At 39.8% G+C, this 22356-nt stretch overlaps 2 protein-coding genes across 21 annotated transcripts in view; one reads left to right on the forward strand and one right to left on the reverse strand.

Moving 5' to 3' along the window:
* LOC119857243 overlaps positions 1–22356 on the forward strand; it is a 50351-nt gene that overhangs the window by 18686 nt on the left and 9309 nt on the right. For 13 of the 17 annotated variants that reach the window (XM_038406706.2, XM_038407125.2, XM_043504265.1 and 10 more), the window contains 4 exons: positions 7855–7971; positions 8733–8804; positions 12068–12215; positions 12453–13405. In XM_038406706.2, coding sequence (XP_038262634.1) covers positions 7855–7971; positions 8733–8804; positions 12068–12215; positions 12453–13221 — 1106 coding nt within the window. In that variant the 3' untranslated portion in view covers positions 13222–13405. Of the gene's footprint in view, positions 1–7854; positions 7972–8732; positions 8805–12067; positions 12216–12452; positions 13406–22356 lie in introns of those variants that run through there. The other 4 variants (XM_038406457.2, XM_038406799.2, XM_038407034.2 and 1 more) reach the window with 2 other exon arrangements.
* Positions 19327–22356, reverse strand: part of TUBGCP3 (tubulin gamma complex associated protein 3) — a 138162-nt gene continuing 135132 nt past the window's right edge. For all 4 annotated transcript variants that reach the window (XM_038405722.2, XM_043501818.1, XM_038405808.2 and 1 more), the window contains one exon: positions 19327–20495. In XM_038405722.2, the coding sequence (XP_038261650.1) occupies positions 20337–20495 (159 nt within the window). In that variant the 3' untranslated portion in view covers positions 19327–20336. The remainder of the gene's footprint in view (positions 20496–22356) is intronic.

A 22356-nucleotide genomic window follows, 5' to 3' on the forward strand; every position in this document is an offset into this window, starting at 1 on the left:
ATAGCAAATCAACATGCATGTTAATAGGGATGTAATTATAGTAGCCCTTGGCTATTAGAAATCTGCTTCCAACAAGTTTCATTTTCTGATTCAAGGCTGAAAAGTGTAAATGTCCTTCTAAGATAGTAAGTATTTTAAAAGCTACGTAAGAGAAAAAACATGTTTTGAAGTTTTTACTGAAGCAAGTTAAGAACATACAGCGTTCCTAACAAAAGCTCATCACATGTAATTTCCAAGGCCATCAGTTAAAATAGGCCCTGATACAGGAAGGTACTAAAACACTGGCTATCAGTTAGTTAGAGAGAGCCTTCCCAACCCCATCATTCAGAGGTATCAGAAGAGACACCACTTCCCCAGCATCACTCCCTGGCACCCCCACTACAATGTTTACAGCAGTGGTGGTGGTGGTTTAGGGTTGGGGGCAGAGTCCATAGGGCTGCGTGATCTCAGAACAAGTTTGTTAATGTTCCTCAGGAAGCAAGTAGTGCCCACAACTATGGAGGCTGGCCAGGCATGGCTCTCACTTTGGCCTATTCCGATCATATCAAAATTCATGGACTGTAAGGTATTCAGTCACATAACTCTTGGGGTTTCAAGCGTAATTTGGTGTCTTCGCAGCAGATTTTACATTATGTACTATTTTAAAAGTGCGCTAGGAAAAGTAGCTTCACACAGGAGTAATGGTTTGTGTTTTTAATTTGTTTTTGAAACTTAATTGTGTAAGGGGCAATGATTATTTACATTCAGAGAGCACTCTTAGCCCTGCTTAATCTCCTGCCACTTGTCACTTAAATTCATGTCACTTTAAGTATCCATGAATGAGTCTTTCTCCCAAGGGAAAATGGCACAGAACTACATATGGGCATGTGCTGCCTGATGTGCACTTCCCTGATGGAAACCTCAGCAGTGAAGACAGTGGAGAATGGACCCTGAATGTTAATAAACTAGTTAGTTAATCCCAAACCATCTATCTGCAAGAGGCAGAGAGTGAGCAAGGTGGGGCACTCCATCGTTTCTGCCTCATTCCCACCCAGCTGCTGAAAAGAGGGCTCTACCCTCTCATTCCTGGCTGCTGGGAGGAAAGGAAGGCTTTCTGCTACTGTACCCTGGCAGCTGTCTTCTGCCCTCTCTATGATTGGGGGCAGAGACGTTATAGCATTGCTAGGCATTTTGACTGAATGCTGGAGCTGTCCATCTGCCTGATCTATGGGTATGGGGCAGAGCAGGGAGTGCTGCTTTGATTGTCACTGCTATAGCTCTGCCTAGATAAGAGCAAGTGGAGTATCATTCAGTGACAGCAGCAGCAGGACTCAGGGTTTGCAAAAGCCAGCAGGTGGCAAACACAATGGGCCCTTTCAGAGTGCACGCCCTAATTACAGGTCATCACTTCTAGCTTCCCTCCACTACTCGATATATCATTAGCTACTATTTATTTTCTTAGAATTTTTACTATCATAGATTCAGTTTCTACTTAAAAGGGACAGCTCCAGCATGACCCAATATGCTAAAAGAGTCACAATTTGAGACATTAACTTTTTTATGCAAGATGTTATACAATAGATCTCTAAAGACAGGAATCTGATGCCATTTGTAGTGAATATTGTAGAGTTGAATCAGCCTGGGGACAAAGAAAGAACAAAAATGTTTTGTGATAGGTAGTTTATCACATATACTGTAACTATTTGCCTTGTACAGTGTTTATCCTTCCTACTAGACGCAATCTGTTTTTAAAGGGGGTACCTTACTCAAGGGAGAGCTTTCATTCTGTGGAATTTCCTTAAATTAAGCAAATTGTAATTAACAGGGAATAACAAATATTTGTTGTGCTAACCTGCTTGCAAATTATTCTGTATTTGAAACACTAGATGCTAGCAAGTCCTTCTGTGATCAGTATGTACAAAAAAATTCTTTCAAGGGACAATTAATTTTCCCCCTAAAACATTTATACTAATCTAGTTCTCTCATTATTGGACCAAATTCATCCCTGGAGTAACTTCACTGATGCCAGTATTATTACTCTAGAAATAAATATGACCCAAACATTTTTAAAAAGTCATTCTATAATGGTTTCTTTATGAACCAATTTTTTAAATTATCAAAGCTGAGATTTGAAGTTCTCCGTGTTGGTCCTTTGTTCCTTAAGGCACCATAGTTGCCAAGCCATTCTCTCTCATTGCAGCTTCAGAGACAAAGTGCAATCCTACAAAGTTCCAGCAGGCTGCTGAACTGTTGGGCATTAAAACTAAGGCAGGATTAAGGCAATTCAGGGCCACACCTTTCGGCCAGGACCCTTCCTCCCACTTGAAGTGGTAGTGGTTGAGGGCCCGTCTCCCAGAGAGGCAGGGATATGGAACCCCCTTCCTCCCATCCCTGCCCCCCCCACGCAGGAGTGAGAATAGGGTTCTCCCCGTCCGCTTAGGAGCGTCAGGATGGTTTTGATGGGTGGTCTTGCCCAGAGCAATAGGGCTTAGAGCCAACATCCTACGGAGGGTACTTCTAGACTGCAGGCACTGGCTGCGATTGCAGCTCAAGCAAACATATTTGAGCAAGCTTTATTCTAGCTAATGCAGGTCTTGGATCAGCAGGGCTGTGGCAACACGAGCTGTATGAACCTGCCTAGAAGGCTGGGTAATTACACGTGGGGTTAGCCTGTCCTGAAGGTCATGCTGCCAGTTTCACTGTTCCAGGACTCGAGCTAGCTAGAATAAAGCTAGCTCACATACGTCAGTTCAAGATGCAGTTACACTCTACACTGCAATAAAAGACCTGTGGAATAGCTCCAGCTAGCCCGGATCATCTGACTCAGGCTCATGGGGCTTGGGCTGCAGGGCTACAAATTGTAGCATAGATGCTTAACTGGAAGCTGGGCTCTGAAACCCTGCAGTGGCAGTGGATTTCAGCACCCCAGCTCTAGCCTAAGTCTGAGCGTCTGCTATTCTGAGCCCCACAGCCCAAACCCAGTGAGCCCGAGTCAGTTGACCTGGGCTTTGAGACTTGTTGCTGTGGGGTTTTTTTGTGTAGTTTAGACAGACCTGAGCTGTCTGGTGTAGTTCACACCTCTTAAGCTATTGTTCCAAGCTGTCAGTTTACTCAGGCAGGCCTCACTGCATTGGTTACACATGACTAATGTTTTCAAGCTTTTTTCTTTGGAAGCAGGAGGGCTAGGCATTACTTTTTTGGGGGTGGGGGGGAGAAGAAAGATGAGATTGTGTTGTCGTAATGTGATTCCTGGAGCTGGGGTCCTAGGCAAAGGCTCTAAAAGTTCATTAATCCTGCCCTAATGAAGTCCTATTTTCAGTCATGACTGACACATTAAGCCTCTGGGTGGCTCATGTTTTCCACAGTTGGTTCTGGCCAAAGGTGAATTCTGTTTAGTTACTTTGAGGAAAAATAATCCAGCCACGTTTTTTGTTTTTGTTTTTTTTTAAGTGAGGGGAGAATGAAGAAAGCATATTTTTCTTATTTTGAAATTCTTGCAGCTTTTGGTGTTCACTACCCAACAGTCAAAAATGCCGTGCTTTGAATACAGCAGTTTGTCGTGGAAATAATCCTCATTGACAAATAGTATATATGTGGACTTACTCTGGAGGAAACCGATTTGGATTTGGCCAAGTTCTGAGTGTTTGAAAATTTCACAACGAGAAGACAGTTTTTTTGCTAAGCTTGTAAAAGATGAACCTATTACATTTTGTGCAATCATAAGATGACAGTGACCCTATCGTGTGGTGGTGCTTTTTTGGCATACTACCCCTATGCACATATAGTAGGTATCCATAGAAAGTGACTGACCAATGTTCTTGGGCTTGCTTTCACTCCTACAATGTAAGTAACTGGTCCCCAGATCTGCCTGAAGAGCACTTTCTGTTCCTGTCCCTCCCTCCCCAAAGAACCTGGAACCTGTAAGATAAACTCAGGGAAAAAATGATCAGAAAGTCATACATCTAACTCAGGAACAATATGTATGATTGCTTCTTTCATTCATCTGAGAAGATCTAGGTATGCTAAAGACCAAATTGCAGATTTAATGAGGTGTTACTGTCCCAGTTGTAGAGAGCAAAAACAAACAGTTCAGGAGAATTTAAGATATTCCGGTGCTTTGGAACAAAAAACTATTTCTCTTTCAATACATGCAAGTTTGATATTAGGCATATGCAATAACGATTTCCTTCACATGCAGCCATCCTCTATTGAAGCCTACAAATTCATTAATTGCATGATAAAAAAGCTTTATTTCACTTAATTGTTTAGTGAAGCTTTACCAGAGAAAGATTTGTTTTTACTTCCATATCTGGAAGAGAGATCAGACCATCAGACTGATTTTGATAAATGTGCCACTTGGCATTTTGTTAAAGACTGCTGTTTCCAGTACAATTAGGGAAACCCAGGTAAAGATCTTACAGGTCAGAGTAGCTCATTTCCTAACTTAATGCTATTCATCTTCCCTCTCTTCCTTACAGGTCCCTCATAGATTTGGTGACTGTGTTCCCATTCATACGATTTTGGGCTCCCACAGAAAAGCTTACATACATAGAATCCTAGAATATCGGGGTTGGAAGGGACCTCAGGAGGTCATCTAGTCCAATCCCCAACTAAATCATCCCAGCCAGGGCTTTGTCAAGCCTGACCTTAAAAACCTTAAAGGAAGGAGATTCCAACCACTTCCCTAGGTAACGCATTCCAGTGCTTCACCACCTTCCTAGTGAGAGTTTTTCCTAATATCCAACCTAAACCTCCCCCACTGCAACTTGAGACCATTACTCCTCATTCTGTCATCTGCTACCACTGAGAACAGTCTAGATCCATCCTCTTTGGAACCCCCTTTCAGGTAGTTGAAAGCAGCTATCAAATCCCCCCTCATTCTTCTCTTCTGCAGACTAAACAATCCCAGTTCCCTCAGCCTCTCCTCATAAGTCATGTGTTCCAGTCCCCTAATAATTTTTGTTGCCCTCTGCTGGATGTTTTCCAATTTTTCCACATCCTTGGAGTGTGGGGCCCAAAACTGGACACCGTTCTCCAGATGAGGCCTCACCAATGTTGAATAGAGGGGAATGATCACGTCCCTCGATCTGCTGGCAATGCCCCTACTTATACATCCCAAAATGCCATTGGCCTTCTTGGCAACAATGGCACATTGTTGACTCATATCCAGCTTCTCGTCCACTGTAACCCCTAGATGCTTTTCTGTAGAACTGCTGCCTAGCCATTCGGTCCCTAGTCTGTAGCGGTGCATGGGATTCTTCCGTCCTAAGTGCAGGACTCTGCACTTGTTCTTGTTGAACCTCATCAGATTTCTTTTGGCCCAATCCTCTAATTTGTCTAGATCCCCTGGTATCCTATCCCTACCCTCCAGCGTATCTACCTCTCCTCCCAGTTTAGCGTCATCTGCAAACTTGCTGAGGGTGCAATCCACACTATCCTCCAGATCATTAATAAAGATATTGAACAAAACCAGCCTGAGGACCAACGCTTGGGGCACTCCACTTGATACCGGCTGCCAACTAGATATGGAGCCATTGATCACTACGCGTTGAATCCGACAATCTAGCCAGCTTTCTATCCACCTTATAGTCCATTCATCCAGCCCATACTACTTTAACTTGCTGGCAAGAATACTGTGGGAGACAGTGTCAAAAACTTTGCTAAAGTCAAGGAACACCACGTCCACCGCTTTCCCCTCATTCACAGAGCCAGTTATCTCGTCATAGAAGGCAATTTGATTAGTCAGGCATGACTTGCCCTTGGTGGATCCATGCTGACTGTTCCTGATCACTTTCCTCTCCCCTCTATGTGCTTCAGAATGGATTCCTTGAGGACCTGCTCCATGATTTTTCCAGGGACTGAGGTGAGGCTGACTGGCCTGTAGTTCCCTGGATCCTCCTTCTTCCCTTTTTTAAAAGATGGGCACATCAAATTAGCCTTTTTCCAGTCATCCAGGACCTCCCCGATCACCATGAGTTTTCAAAGATAATGGCCAATGCCTCTGCAATCACATCTGCCAACTCCTTTAGCACTCTTGGATGCAGCGCATCCAGCCCCATGGACTTGTGCTTATCCAGCTTTTCTAAATAGTCCCGAACCACTTCTTTCTTCACAGAGGGCTGGTCACCTCCTCCCCATGCTGTGCTGCCCAGTGCAGTAGTCTGGGATCTGACCTTGTTTGTGAAGACGGAGGCAAAAAAAGCATAGAGTACGTTAGCTTTTTCCACATCCTCTGTCGCTAGGTTGCCTCCCTCATTCAGTAAGGGGCCCACATTGAAGGAATTAAACTTGCTTCTATTTTGCAAGTTTTTTTTTAAAAAAAAAAACCTATTCCTGGGATTTCCCCACAGAGAATATTCTAGGTAATTTATATGGGCTCCAATCACACTGCTGAAGATCAGTCTGTACTCTCTTGCATGCGTCCATTCTTTCATCTACAAACAAACTGTTCCCAGCCTATCTGGGATGTCCTAGTTATGGAAAATTAGACACATGTGGAAATGATACCGTGGTTGCCATTAAAAAGAAATAACTTGCTAGTAGATATTAAGGCCATACATATAGACTATATAGTGACAGGTGCTTTAGAAATGTAGGTAGGTAGTTACCTATCTGCAGTAGATACTACAGTGTCCCACTATTCTTGGAATAGGCAATAATTGTGGTAAAGGGTAGTACAGGTTGGCAATATCAAATTTTTAAGTGGTGTCCATTGTCCATACATAAGTTATATTGCTGTTTAAATTCCTTTTCAGAGAGAAGTATGTTTGCTGGCCAATACAGTGTGATCACTGCTGCTGCTATTTGATAACTGTTACTGATGGACTAAGAATTGCACACACCACTGCTCTGTACTAAAACTACTATTTTTTGTTCCCCCACTCCTCTAGCTCACTTGTTTATCTCATTCACTTGTTATATCTTGTTCTTTTTTTAGAGTGTAAGCTCTTTGGAGCAGGTGCTGTCATTCACTGTGTGTTTATACAGAGCTTAGTGCACAATGGTATTGAAGCCTCTAGGGTTCGCAATAATAATGATCCACAAGGTCTTTAGAACCTTTCCCATGAGACCCTCCCATTACTCCACATCTTCCTCACTGCTTTTTTTTTTAATGTCACTTCTCCCCAAACCTTTTTTTGTCCCTGTGAGCATATGGAAGTTTGTAGTAGGAGCTGATTCTAATAAATTGTTAGTTTTGTGTTGAATATTGCATTAGTTGTTAAACTTTTCAGTTACATGACAAATGTTTTGTACTTTGACTTTGTTACTAGTGTTATTTTGTATTTATACTGATGTAACATGTTATGAGCTACTGTTTCAGTTATCCATTTCCTCTTTGATACATTAATATTATGGGATACAAACTATTTGAAATATAAAACATTTTAAAATATTTTACCAGGGGGCCTTGAATATATGTTGGCAGTTATTTGGCTCAGTCCACTTTCTATCTGGATATTGTGCCTATAGTATCAGGAGTCTACATAATAGGACTTGCTTCTACAAAATTGTGGGGTGGTGGATGTGTTTTTGTTAATAAAATATTCAGCTTCTTACTGTAATTTGCTAAAAATGCAGTAACTGGAATGTAAAGTAAAATGTGTGCAATGTAGAAGTCGCCCAATATGTCTGGTTTACCTATCTGCAGCAGTTAACTGGATTTTAAAAACTATTATGTAGTTTAATTTCCCCCAGAAAAATAGGGGGTTTGGGGTTTGTTTGTTTGGGGCTGGACGGGTGAGATGACTCACTCACAAAAATACAAAATGATCTTTAACTTTTCAAGCTGAGAAATATTACATCATTGATATGGTCATCATCAGCTAGTGAAGACTTAAATGCCATTTTAAAATTAATTGTTTTCTCTTATTAAAGAGAAGTCAGAATCCAGTGAAAAGGAAAACAAGACACAGACTCCTTTTGAAGGACATAGTCGCAGTCTGCAAGTCTCAGATGAAAATATAGAACAATTTAAAGCAACACCTGTGCCAGGTAATAAACTGGAGTAGCAAATCAAAATGTCTGCTGTACGTAACGTCTCCAGTTTTATCTCCTAGTATAACCACCACTAAATGGCTTTTCACTTCAGTTGTTTCCTGCTAAATTGACCATTGCCTACCCACCACAGGCTGATGTTATATTAAACTACAACAGACTGCACCCAAATATTAGGGGTTATAGTCTGTGCTTGCCTCAAGCTGAACTCCAAAGTTGTACCTGAAAGTTTTGCATTCACAAAGTAGGTAAAAAGAAAAGGAATACTTGTGGCACCTTAGAGACTAACAAATTTATTAGAGCATAAGCTTTCGTGAGCTACAGCAAAGCTTATGCTCTAATAAATTTGTTAGTCTCTAAGGTGCCACAAGTACTCCTTTTCTTTTTGCGAATACAGACTAACACGGCTGCTACTATGAAACAAAGTAGGTAGTTAGACATGTAACTACCCCTGCAGGTGTACCCAGTGTCAGAGGCCAAGCTTTAAAATATTAGTACTGTAACTGTCAAATTTTTCAAAATAAATCAGAAAAAGCTTTTCTAAGTTTATCTTCCTAACTTTAGCGTCTAGATATCCCTGCTATAGGTGCATTAGAAATGCCTATATTGGCTCACCACATCTCCACATTTAACCTGTTAGTATGTCAGAGTTATGGGCTGAATAAGTGATTGCTGAGAAGCCATAATTTGCCTTAGTGGTTATTGTACTACTAATTAAGACACACACTTAGAATTTACTCTTTTTTCCCCCCAAACAGAGCCTACAAGTATCACAACAAAGGAAAACATGAAGGATGCCAAACTATTTGAATTTTTTAAAGCGCATGAAGGTAAAATATTGGCTGCTACTTATTTTAAAAAAAATAAAGCTGCACATTAAGACAAGGGTTTAGTGTAGGCAAACAGATAAAATACCAGTTTGCTCTTCCTGCCCATCTCAACAAAATGTACTGTAGTTTAGTTAAATGGAGTCTTACCTAATGCAACCGGGGTATAATTTCAGCTTTGTTGTCCTGTATTTATTGACTTAGTAAGCTACTGCTATTTTTAAACTCTTGATTTATGCCTTTCAGTTGAGTTTTATTCAGCTAAAATGTACTGTGTGTGTTCAGCTGAAAGAGGGCAAACATTTTTCTATGGCTATGGCAATTTGTTTGCATAGACCTCAATTACAACATTAAAAGGGTAGATTGTGTTGTTGTTGGGCTGCTTAGATTACAATAAAAGCATCTAATAAAGTGAGACATGAGAAATCAGAACTAAATACTATGCAAAAAACTATGGTCTACCTATTTACTACATTTAATTTTGTATTCAAGCTGCATGGCTTTGGTTTCAGAATTCAAACAAGTCACAAGAAAATAATTTACAGACAGTTCACCAGTAAGGCTCTGGGTTAGTAGGACTTTATCTATGGAATAAAGTTCAGCTGACAGATAAAGAACAGTTAAATAAATGCAGTATTGCTATTTTTAATATGAATGCAACGAATAAATGTGTGTGGATATATTTTCCCTCAAGTAGCCAATCATCCAGTTGAAAATCTACAGCGTGCGATTCCTAGAAACTAGACTATGGGAAGAAAGGACTACTACTGGCATTTATTGAAGAGAATAAAGTGAAGTCAAGTAGCAGCATAGCTGGATGGTAGTGTCTCTCTATTTCATTGAGAGATTTTTATTTACATTAGTAGATTTTAGTATGAGATGTATGCTAAATTACTGCTTTAAGTGCTGGCTTTTGGATTCCAGAGTACTGTTGCTGCAGATTAGGTTGCCAGAATTAAGGGTGCTGTTTCTAAGGAGTAGATTTAGTACAATATGTGTCCAGCTTCTATGCATACTGATTTTTCTGGGCTTCCAAAGATTTGTTCTGAAGCCAGATGTTTACTGGCAGAGCATCTGAGTCCAAGGTCAAATTACTGCAGAGGCAGAACACACAGCCCTGAGGGAAGATAATCATCTCTCTAGGGACAACCTCAACTCAGCTGAAGGAGCAGCATTGATTGGCTTTGAAGGGGGGATCATCACAATTTATATTAAGGGTAGAGAGATTAAGTAAAATGTTGAAATGGGTCCTACAAGATACCCCTTACTTTCTTTCTTCTCCCTAACAAAACGAAAAGGAAGAGCAACTAAGAAGGGTTGAAGGAAAGCAATTCAGACACTAGAAGAGAGACGGAGACTAGTATGAAAAGGGTCTGGGGAGAAGAAATACATGAAAATCAGTGTGTGTATGGGGGGGGGCTGGCAGGGTGGAAAGACAAGTCATGGAAGCAAATAGCTTACTTATGGGGCAGGACTGTTTGACAGAAACTCAAATTTCTTCCCCTAAATCTTACTCTTTGAAAGCGATAGAGGGGTGTTTCGTTATTACACACAACTCCCTACAGTAGGATCAGACATTTTAAACTATAGCTTGTTGCTATTATAAATATATTTATTAAGCATGACCATCTATTCACTCATCTCAGTTATTACAATGCTTCTATGCATTTTGATTACAAGAGTAGGAGAGTTAGGAGGAGCTATTGTGTGACAGAGGCACATACAGAGTAGTGATGAGTCCTGTTTTAGATCTCAATAAACAAAGTTTAAAAGTATTTGGAGAGAAACAGAGGGCCAAATTCAACCTGAAGTAAATGGTGGTAAAGCCAAATTTAGCAGATATTGAAAGAGTGCTGTAAATTACACATGTTTAGGGCATGAAAAAGTGAAAGTTGCAAGTTTGGTCTTCATTGGCTATGCAAAACAAGTGTAACTTCATGCTGATGGAATGGAAGAGTGTTGTAATGAGCAGGGAAATGAAAGCTGCCCTTCCATTCCCACCCACCCACTCCCCATTCTAATTTACATCCACACCATCCTCAACACATTTGAGAGAAAGTCCAGGCCCAGCATAAGCCAGTGCAGCTACCATTAACTTCCACACAAGTTGTATCCACTTATGCCAGCCTTGAATTTGATCCGAGAATACCAAATCAGTGGTTACACTCATTTTTACACACCCACTGAGGGTTTAGCTTAGCAAGATACATCACTGCTTGCCTAACTTTCAGCATATTAGTAATCCCAATTGCAAGTCAGACTCAGAATCCGTTTACACTTTAATTAGTGGTGTAAAATGCATGTCAGGTGTAAGAAGAAATATCAAACTTGCACGGTTTTGACATTTAGGTCTCAATTCATGAAGGTTCTTAAGTACATGCCGAACTTTAAGCATGAGTAGTCCCAGAAGTCTATAAGCTTAAAGTTAGGTACATGTGTAAGAGTATCTTGATGAATCAGGGCCAAAGTGTCACATCAGTGCAAGTTACAATACTTCACTTCTTGCACCTGACATCTAATTTACTCCACCATTTAAGTCGCTGATGAGTTGATCCACAATGCGTCATTTGAAATGGTCCTTTGTTTGGATAGGTTATATGACAGCAAGATTCCAAGGCAAAGATAATTTGTATTTAAAATTGGTCCAACAATGTAAACACTAAATACAGTGCTGGGTTTAAATAAACAATAAAACTTTACAGCCTTCCTTAAATACTGAAATTACAGTTCACTTGCTGTTGACATTTAAGACCCAATCCTGTAGTCCTCACTAGCAAAGCTTTATTGGCATGAATGGCAGAGAATATATGCTTGTCTGTTAGCTGATCTGAGTGATTGGAAAGGGAGTAGACAGGAGGGAATTTGGCTGCATCCTTACTAGTCTATCTATACAAAATATTAAAATTGCCATAGTCATGAGCATTTCAAGAAAATATACCAGAATATATCCCAAAGTGCATAAGTTGCATAACTTTAATGCAAAAATGTAACAGGATTTTTACTAATGCAAAGAAATTACAAAAGGAGAAAGAAAAGGAGTACTTGTGGCACCTTAGAGACTAACAAATTTATTGGAGCATAAGCTTTCGTGAGCTACAGCTAAGTACTCCTTTTCTTTTTGCGAATACAGACTAACACGGCTGCTACTCTGAAACAAAAGGAGAAGAATGTTTTACTATTATTTGCAGCAATGTTTAGAACACATTGTTAAATTATTAATAATACACATTTTCCCCTCTAATGTGGAATTGTATAATTTCCTTTAGGTATTCATGACAAGAAAAAAGCAAAAGCTGCAGATCTTAAAGGCCTTCTAAAGCATATCATCATAGCCTGTGTAGCGGTCACTGGTTTGATATTGGCTGTAATAGTGTTGATGCACATATTTACTTCGATATTTCCGAAGAACAAACAGTGAGTTGTTGTTTTCCCCCCCCATTATATAGTACATGGTTGCTACTGAATAATTAAGATGTTATGGTTAAATACACATCACGGTTTTTTGAATTCTGGAACACAAAGTGTTAATTCCGCAAAGTAAAAGACGACATCAGATTGTAAATTAGGTTTCTGCTGCAAGATAATTTTTAAATTGTTATCCAAATTCATAAAAATGTATATTGCTTTCTGAACTTATTTTTATTATTGTAGGGAACCAGTAATAACTAATACTTACAACATTTACAAAAGAGAAAACCCAACAAAAGATGAAACCAAATCAATCTCAGAAATAGATTGCAAAGACTTGAAAAAAGACACTGCTGTAGTGAAAAATCAGTCTGAACATAGTAACCTGAATCAATTACCAGTGCGTTTATCAACAGAAGAATCTAAAGAAAATGGTAAAGACTTAAAACCTTCAGAAAAACAACCAGGCCATAATCCTTCCTCCATTAACTCACCATCAAAAAGGACTGATGAAAGAAATATAATTCTGTCAATGTCAACTGAACCTGTAAAATGTAACCACTCTTCACAAATGCCTCCCAACAATTGTTCGTCTTCAGAAATGAAAACATGCAAGAACCACAGAACTAGATCTAGAACTTTAAAAACAAATCAATCTTGTTGTCACAAACCAAGACAACATTGTAAAGAACCAAAAGAACATGGTTATAAAAGACTATGGGATAAAGATATCGCTCTTCATAGAAAGCATTTAAACCATCAAAGATCATCTAGGCATGACAAACATGGATCAAAGTCTACAAAATGTAATACAACTCATTCAAATTGTTCACTTCTAGATGGATGTTACAATGACTCAAGTCCTAGTGATGACTCTTCATCAGATCTATTCATTTCTTCAGATACAACTGCAAAAACACATCTGTCAGAAATATCCCAACATGATGGTTCAAAGTGTACATGTTCTCAGCACAGAATGGGTTCTTGTAGCTCTGATTCATATTCTGATTAGAACATTAGTAGCATTCAAAGGAGTAAACATTATCATTCTACATGATCAGTGATAGCCAGCAGCATGTAGTACCAATCATTTTATCACGTGTGATCATGAAAGTCCTGAGAGTCCTGGAGGTTGTTTTCTTTTGTAATCATGCTAATAAATAAATATTTTTATATTAGGCATCAGTACTTGCTAATGGAGAGTTAAGTTTCAGGTTTGTTCATGACATTTTATAAACTTTTAAGCTAACATGCACATTTTCTTTATGTTTGAGTTTTCACAATGCCCATAACTAACTTTGCAATACTAATACCATAAATGAGCAACACAGAAAAGACCCATATTGAATGTGAATCTATCAAGCCTTTTGGATTTTTTTTAATCAAACGTTTTTGTCTCAATTCCTCCAACCCCAGTGATCATCCTCTGTAGAGGTAAGGAATGTGAAGAGTTCAGTTTACTGATACCTGCATTCTAACAAAATTAAATCCTTTATCCAGAACTTGGTCCAGTTCCAACTAAGCAAGAAGAGATGGATGCTAGACATTAGAAGACATTTACCCCATCCCAACACAAGAATTGTAAATGAGAGAGAGAAAGAGAGACCGCACATTGTAAAGGGCTTGATTCAGCAAAGCACCTTTGCACATGCTAAACTTTAAGCATGAGTGGTCCCACTGAAGTCAAGTGGACTGCTTAAGTGCTTTGCTGAATCAGGGCCTAAATGAAGAAACATTTTGAAAGATGAAGTCTAATCATACAACAACAACAAATGTTCACATACAAATAAATATTAGAACAGATCATCAATTTAAGCTGTTCTGAAGAGGATGAAATTTTCAAACTTGTGCATAAATCTGTTTAGTTTTCTTAGTGCAAAGCAATAATTGAATGTTTACTTATACATAAAACATCTACATAGCATTGGACTTTCAAAAGCTCTCTGTTGGCCTGTGTGCTCCAACTGAAGTCCGAGTTAGGCCTGTGTTCTGTGGGATTTTAAAATCCCACCCCTATTTTTTTTCCCCTTGTGCATTACTCTAAACCAGTTCCATAGATATTAACCAAGATTTGTGTTCATCTTTTGGATGAAACCAAGCATAAACTTCAGCCCAAAATACAGAGTGGGTTTTTTGTTTTGTTTTATATTATATAGATTTTATGTCTGATAATGAGGATCTAGAACAGAAGCTCCAAACTTAACCTTCTACAACATTGGTACAAATGTTGTAGAAGGTTAAGTTAAAACTGTACATAAAAAATTACCCATCAGCTACACGTGTACTTTTACCCCTCTCTAAAAATTATCATTGGTAAGAATATAGTCAGCTATTTTAGGCCATATAGGCCCCAATTCTGCAAAGACTTGCACCCATGTTTAACCTTAAGCATGAGTACACCTCCATGAAGTTAAGCATGTGTGTCAATCTTTGCAGGGTTGGAGTCTCACTGGTTAGGCCCCAATTCAGGACAGCACTTAAGCACATACTTAACTTTAAGTACATGATTAAGTCCCACTGACTCGTGTTTAAATGCTGTCCTGAATAGGGATGTTTTCTGAAGCAGGCTTACAGTACTGCTGTGGGAGAAAAGTCTTAGTGAGAGCAGGTCTGACTATAGAGCAAGATGACAGAAAAATAGGAAAAAGTAGGTTTATTTTATTTTTTATAATTCCATTCTTTAAAAAAAATGGTGCAATGGGGATGGCTAACTGTTTCAAGAAGATAGAAAGAAAAGTGACAAATGAGTTTTAACTCAAAACAGAGTATCAACTTGTCAGAGTTTGCCAAGAGTCCAATGAAATTTTCTAGGAAAACCACACTATTGGGCTGAAAGGATTAAAATATAAAGGGAATAGAAGGAGCTTGGATGGGAAAGGGAAAGACTGTAATATTAATTATTAGAAAAATTGAACAGAGCATAACAAATTAAAAATACCCATGGAAATAGCATTACTCAGTTCCATGCAGTCAATATATGAACACTGAAGATAAAGCAGAAAAACTAACAGCAGGCTGATAAAGAAATATTCAGAGAAAACCTTTGGAATCATATCCTCTCTCTAAAATGAACTAACGTTGACTGTTTCCTTTCCAGAGGAAATTAATAAAATACTTCCAGATTTTAAAAACAAACAACAACAACAAAAAACCCACAACATTCACTCATGTGAAATTAAAAAGAAAAAAAAGGAATGAATTATCTAATGGAATCCAATTTAAATATCACATCAAGATACAGACCACCACCAGCAGACCCACCATGGAAATCCAGAAGGCCATAGAAGACCTACTGTCTGAGGAAAGCCAGGACTGGATGGGCTACCTATCAAATATTACAAGAACTCACTCTTCAGCTAGCCTGACATTACCACTCTGATGGGTCAGAAAGAACCTGACCACCCCTCCCCCTGCTACATTCCTCCCCCCATACCCGACTGTTAAAATACAGATTTAGCTAATCCACAAACCTCACACTCCACACACACTACAACTAGTCTTCTCTCAGAAGCAGCAGCAACAACACTGCTGTAGGGAGAACTTGGACTATAACATTACAAAAACAGAAGGAGTACTTGTGGCACCTTAGAGACTAACAAATTTATTTGAGCATAAGCTTTCGTGAGCTACAGCTCACTTCATCAGATGCATTTTTGCGAATACAGACTAACACAGCTGCTACTCTGAAACCTGTCATTACAAAAACAATGTCACTTATACAGGGCTTTTTCACGGAGTAGCTTACAAAGCACTTTCAAAGGTGGGCAAATACAGTTATCCTCATTTTGTCACTGAGGTGCAGAGAAGATCAAATGACTTGACTCGCCTTATAACAGAGCAATGACACTCTGCCAGACTTCCTTTGTGGCCTCGGGGCAATCACTTAGACTAGTGGTCCCCAAACTTTTCAGGGTCATGTCCCTCCCCATCCATGCCCCCTGCCCCCGCCCAAGCCGGGGCTGGGAGCAGAGCTGCGGCTCCCAGAGGTAGAGAGGGATGCGGCCGGGGTAAGGGGGCCAAGGCTAGGGCCAGGAGCAGACATAACAATGGAGTTGCATCAGGGGCTGAGGGCAGGGCCAGGTGAAGAGCTGCAGCCAGGCTGTGGCCGGGGGCAGAGGCTGGGGGCAGGGCCGGGAGCTGCGGCTGAGGCAGAGCTGGGAGCAGAGTAGGGCTGAGTCGCATTTGCTCTCCTCATCCCCCATGGGGGCTGGCCCAGGCCCTGCCGCACCCCCGCAAACGTTCCTCCGTGCCTCAGTGTTTGAGGACCTCTGACTTGGGCCCTATCCAACAAAGCACTTAAAACACTACATGCAAGTAGTCCTTTTGAAGTCAATGGGACTATTCACATTGATTAGAATTACACAGGCCTTTGAGCTTTGCTGAACCTGTAGTTTTGCGTCTCCGTTCCCCACCTGTAAAAACTGGGATAATAATGGTTCCGTACATCCTAGGAGTGTTATGAAGATAACTTAATTCATGCTTGTGTGGCAGTCTGATATGATGGTAACAGCACACAAACATTCAGAGAGAATAAGATACAGAATTTAAGATTCCAATTGTCTCCTATGTCCAGTTTCATAAGTCCATGTGATGTAACCTTTTCCAGAGTGGACTCTATCATCATGTAAACTCCTTTGAGAAGATGGAACGGGCACAGGGCCAGATGAAGGTAAACTGGGGACCTAGGCACACTATGACTAGGATTTCCTGGGGTTCAACCCTGCAACCCATAGAATGGAAGTGGCAAAGGGGCTTCTACTATTCCAGGGCGGGAGGGGCAGCAGGATGGGGTCCCCAGGCCCACCAGGGGTGGTTGTGCAGGGGTCCCCAAGTACTTACCTTGGCTTCCAGGATATATTGGCATAGGTGGGGAGACCAGACTTCCTGCACACAGTGTCCTCTCTACTGGGACGGTGCTGATGGGTGTCTTGGAATTAATACCCCATTAAGATGCTTGGGACAGTTCCCCTCTCTCAAAAATTGTTCCATACTGTCTACAGACTCAGATCCTTGCATCAGTTACATTCCTGTCATGTTCTAAAGCCACAGACGTTAACTCAGTGTATAACTTAAGCATTTTATCTAATGGGGACTAGGTACCCACATTGTGAGCATGTTTAAACTCAAAACTTTAAGCAGCAAGCCCGAGTGGGTTCTAGACTGGCTTACTGGGGAGACGGGGAGATTTGACCTAAGTTGTCAGGGGAAGAGGTAGATTTGCAAGTCATTGTAAAGGTGGCAGTTGAAAATGAGTTAAGTTGCAAAGGAGAAGAGGATTGTGAACGTACCCAGAAGGGACATCACAGTGGGAGGAAGGGAGGAGGAAATAGGATCCTCCAAAGTCAACACAACAGGCTCAGTTAAGCAACATAGGAGAACCAGGAAAGCAGGGAGTGAATCAAGGGAGCCTATATAGGGGAGGGCCTCAAGGAGGAAAGGAGCAACAGCCCACAGTGCTGAAGAAAAATAAAAGTCATGAGTGTTTATATGGATGGAGTATATGCTATTTTACACTTGGCAAAAAGATTGTCATTAGGGCAGTTTAGGTGCAGTGAAGAAACTGAAAACATTATTGGGGGGTGGGATTAAGGAGAAAGTTAAAGAAAATGCATCGACAAAATCCTTCCTAACACAGGAAGCCATTCAATTAACTTGAAAGACAAAGCATTTAAAATTGATGGACAGTATTTTTTCACACAATGCACAGTTAGCATGTGGATCTCATTGCCACATTTAAATCAAGGGGCTAGTAGGATTTATTAAAAAAAAAAAATCAGATTTTTATATGGACAACAATAGCCAGAGTTGTGATAACAAGGATTTAAAAATCCCAAGAGTTCTGGAAGGGATAACACCCCTCAGGCTTCAGGGCATAAACCAGCCGTTAGCTAATAGGGATTAGGAAGAAACTGTCATTGTGGGTAAATTGAGTTCTCTATGGTTAGGGCACAGCTTTCCTGGCAGAGCAATGTACCTATTTTGATGGTTTGCCCTCAGAGGTTAATTGAACCTGGACATTTCCAAACAAATTGAAGAACACTGTTCCATTCTCAGACCATTCTACTGATGATTGAGTAGGACTTTATACTGTACCAGACTCTTGTTTTCCATCAGTGCACTGGCCCTTAGGTGTCTTAATCCATAGCTTTATTCTCACAGATCACCTCGATCTGCAACAAATGAACCAAGAGGAAAAAACAACTAAAACATTAGTGGTGTAAGTCTCAGGATGAATCCAGCTGATTCTGTTGAAAATGCTTGACATCTTATATTGTGGCTGGGAGGGAGGCAAAAAAGTTTCTCTGTCTACTTTAAGAGCCACAAGGTCTTGGTAAATCAATTTATTTCAAGTTGACATTCTGATTAATTCACTGTCTCCTCACTTCATTTCTATTTCAAGTGCCTCCTGTAGTGGGGCAAATTTATAGTTTTGAAAAAAACCCTGATGATTCAGGCTGAACTGTGTTCATAGTACCAGGGCAATACTGAAAATGAAAAAACTTTGTGTCATCTTTGCTCAATGCTTTAGCTGCCTCTTTCAGGTACTGGGAGTTGAATGACCTTTGTACCACAACTTGTGATTTAGGCCCATGTTCCTCTTGGCTGATGACTTGAACGACCTCCTTATTTGAAGGACCTTTCCCCCATTGATACCACTACACAGTCAGTGGAGGAGCTTAAACTGAAGCACCAATGTTTTAAAGTAGGCAAGGCTGTTGTGTGACAGGGTGTTCTCAAAAATGGAATTTTCTTCCCTCTTGATCCAAAGTAGCCCAAATTTGATAGACAAAGGGGCTTTACATCTCGCAATGTAGGCTGTTTCCCCAGATGTTCAGGGAGGCAAAGGGAAGGGGAAAGAGGCAAGCTTTGGAGTACTTTATCAAGTGCTCTGATCACATGGGTTGTTTTATTATGGGACTGGACTGTTGGGATTTCAGTGTAATTATGTTATAACTTTTTGTAGAATTGTGAACTTAGTTGATGTGAGCATACCAAGACCTGCTATGGATAGGGATTTTGTAATTAAAAAAGATCAATGCATATTGGTATGCAGTTTACCCTTTTTCCACCTTCTCCAAAAATGTGTCATTTTCCAGTCACAAAAAACAGCAAAGTATTTGAAAGATAGTTGTGTTTTTATTTTTCTAAGCTTTTACTTGTGGAACATAATAAATGGATACTTAAATGACTTGATATAATGACATCTTTACAAAACCATTTCCCCCTAACATCTGGACAGCAATATATAAATATTTACAATGGAAAAATAGGCAAGAAAGAAATAAGTAGTCTTCATTATCCAAGTCAATTTCTTTCTAATCATAGGATTTTGACCACAAAATACTTCATTCACTTCTATCCATATTTACACATTTCTTTACTTCACTTGGGCTAGCACTAAGGTTTTAACTTCAATTTTAGGATGCTATATTATGTGATACATATCACACTTGTTATGTTCCTGTAATTTGCTTTTGTATAGTAGCAGAATTTGCCTGGAATAATAAATCAAAATTTTGAAAATGTTATCCTTGAAGAGAAAAAAAAAAATTAAAACGTATGTAAAGTTTACATACCAGGATACAAAGTTTCTCACACAAATACATCACAACACTGAAAATCAGTATAGTAAAATGTTTTTCTTAATACGGATATTAGGTCTCGATCCAAATCTCTTGGTTTTAACAAAAGCAATATCCCAATAGAACAAATATATATAGAAAAAATAACGCCCTCTTATTTTACTGTTAAAAAAGGAAACGGTGCCTTTTGAAACAAACTAAGATGTGATTTCCTGGAGACGAATATAAGTTACAGTGAAGAGAGCTTAAAAAGCCCCAAATAAAATATGGTCTTCATTAAGAGGAAGATTTTGCAGATCAGCTGGAACAGTTTAAACCAGCCCATTTAATTTTGTAATATTACAAACGTTAATGTAAAAAACAAGACTTTTTTGCTCTCTGTCCTATAGTGTCACACAATCACGACTGAAAACATATTGCCTGCAGAAATCATAGACACCTATTGCATGCCATTTGATTTTAGTATGTAGTAGACACTGACTGCCTTGTCCAATACCAGGTTTAACATCCTTCAGAATTCCAGGAAGACTCATTAGAAGTTGCTTTACATATGTGAGCTGCGTCTCCCTCTAGTGCCCAAAGACATACGAAGTCTTGGTTCTCTTGCTTTATAATGTTCATTGAAGTCCAATCTAAAGCTAAGAAATCGAAGGCTTTCATCGGAACTGGTTGTCAGTAAGATCAAAAACTGTTGCACAATGCCCTGAATGAAAAGGGAAAAAGAAGAGATTCACCAGAATGTACAGATGGTGTCATTCGTGTGCAATAGTATTTGTTGACAAACTGAGGATCTGAATGGTAGCACTGTATTAGAGGAATAGAGAATTCCGAAAGGAAGGGCAAGCAGAATGTTTATAACCAGTAATTCACAAATCAAGTAGAGATGGTTATACAGAAGTGCAAAACTAAGTATAACAAATCCACAGCTATATACAGGGACTTCACGACTGAAGTTAAAAATAGAAAACCTATAACAGCAACAGCTCTAAGCCAATTGGGCACTAATTCTGAGAAGCCTATTCAGCTTTGTATCCCACACCAGAATCACTGCAACATGAAAGTACTGATGTTGCAGCTGCACCATTCCAACTGGTTTTCCGGCAACCCATTCAGCAGCTACTTTACAAATGTTTACTATACTATCAATTACTTTTCTTTTTCGAGGTACTGCAGCTCATGTAATTATATCCACATAAATTGTGTTCTGTTAGCTGCAGTGCATGCACTCAAGATTTTGCTTGTTTTAAAAACGTTTTATTTATAATCTCACAGAAAAATGGTTAAACTAGCTTTATTATGGTTGCAAAGTCAAGCACTCAAAAGTTAGTAAATATCAGAACTAAATTTACCTGTGAAACCTTAATTCACACCCCTTGTGCATATGCATTCTATGATGCTATCTTAATTACATGATCATGTTATTTTTTCCCCACAAGTCCCTGCCTCATTTGCACAGAACAGACAGTGCTCACTTAATTCAACTGTCTGTTTTCTCCTCCTAGTTCAATGGGTAGCCCTAGGCCTTATTTACTACACACTATTCAAACTCTGTTCTGAAATCAATTATTAATTTCCTCCTGGGCTTTTCTCTGGTGCACATCTCTATAATGTCTGAGTGCTTCACAAACATTCAGTAACTTATTTTCATAACACCTCTGTGAGGTGAGGGAGTGGTATTATCCCCATTTTACTGATGGGGAGCTAAAACAGAGAGATTAAGGTAAAAAATATCCAGCAAATGTAGGTGTCAACCAACACCTAGTAGCTGACTTTTCTATAGCAAATTTTATATGTTCAAAGCAGGGTTCCTACTGACTTCACTTGCAGCTGTGAGTGCTCACCACTTCTGCAAATCAGACCCTGGGTCTCAAGTTGGGCACCCAGAAAATGAGGAATACACAATTAGCGTCTACCTGTGAAAAGTTTGGATTACGTGACTTGCCCAGTATCACACAGGAACTACCTGACAGAGACAGGAACTGAACCTAGTTCTCCAGGATTGCTTTCAACCACTTTCACCGTCCTGAGACTGAGACCATAATTTCTCTTCCAGCAATCCTCTGCCTCATTCACTACACACCTTCCAAATTCTACAATAAATGAGGCAGGGGCCCTACAGCCAACAGTTTCCTTCACTATACAATTCTGATTCATCCCCAGATGACATTAACACATACTACAAAACTTGCAGTGAGTTGTAGCAGTGCCCACATGGGATATTACTGCGTGGCAAGCTGGTGCCTTGTAGATTCACAGACTGGCTTGTCTTTTCCGAGAATTTAGCTGCAAACCTTTTATGGAGTCTCTACTGAGCGTGTGTGAACTGCAGTCTGTCAAAGGCTTATAACTTGGCCAGTTTAGATGGAAGAGACAGGTCTCTGACACAAATACCACTCACCTGCCAAATTACAAAGCATGGAGGCACTAGAGCTTCTGAAAGATGGTTGCCAGATTTTTTTTTTTTTTTTTTTTTTTTTTTTAAATACGGGCAAAACATTTTTACCTGGCCTTCATCTGAGAAACAGCTGAACCACTTTGGCTGAAATTCTGCACAAAAATTCACC

Source organism: Dermochelys coriacea, chromosome 1 (genome assembly GCF_009764565.3).
Source record: "Dermochelys coriacea isolate rDerCor1 chromosome 1, rDerCor1.pri.v4, whole genome shotgun sequence".
Classification (NCBI taxonomy): Eukaryota; Metazoa; Chordata; order Testudines; family Dermochelyidae; genus Dermochelys; species Dermochelys coriacea.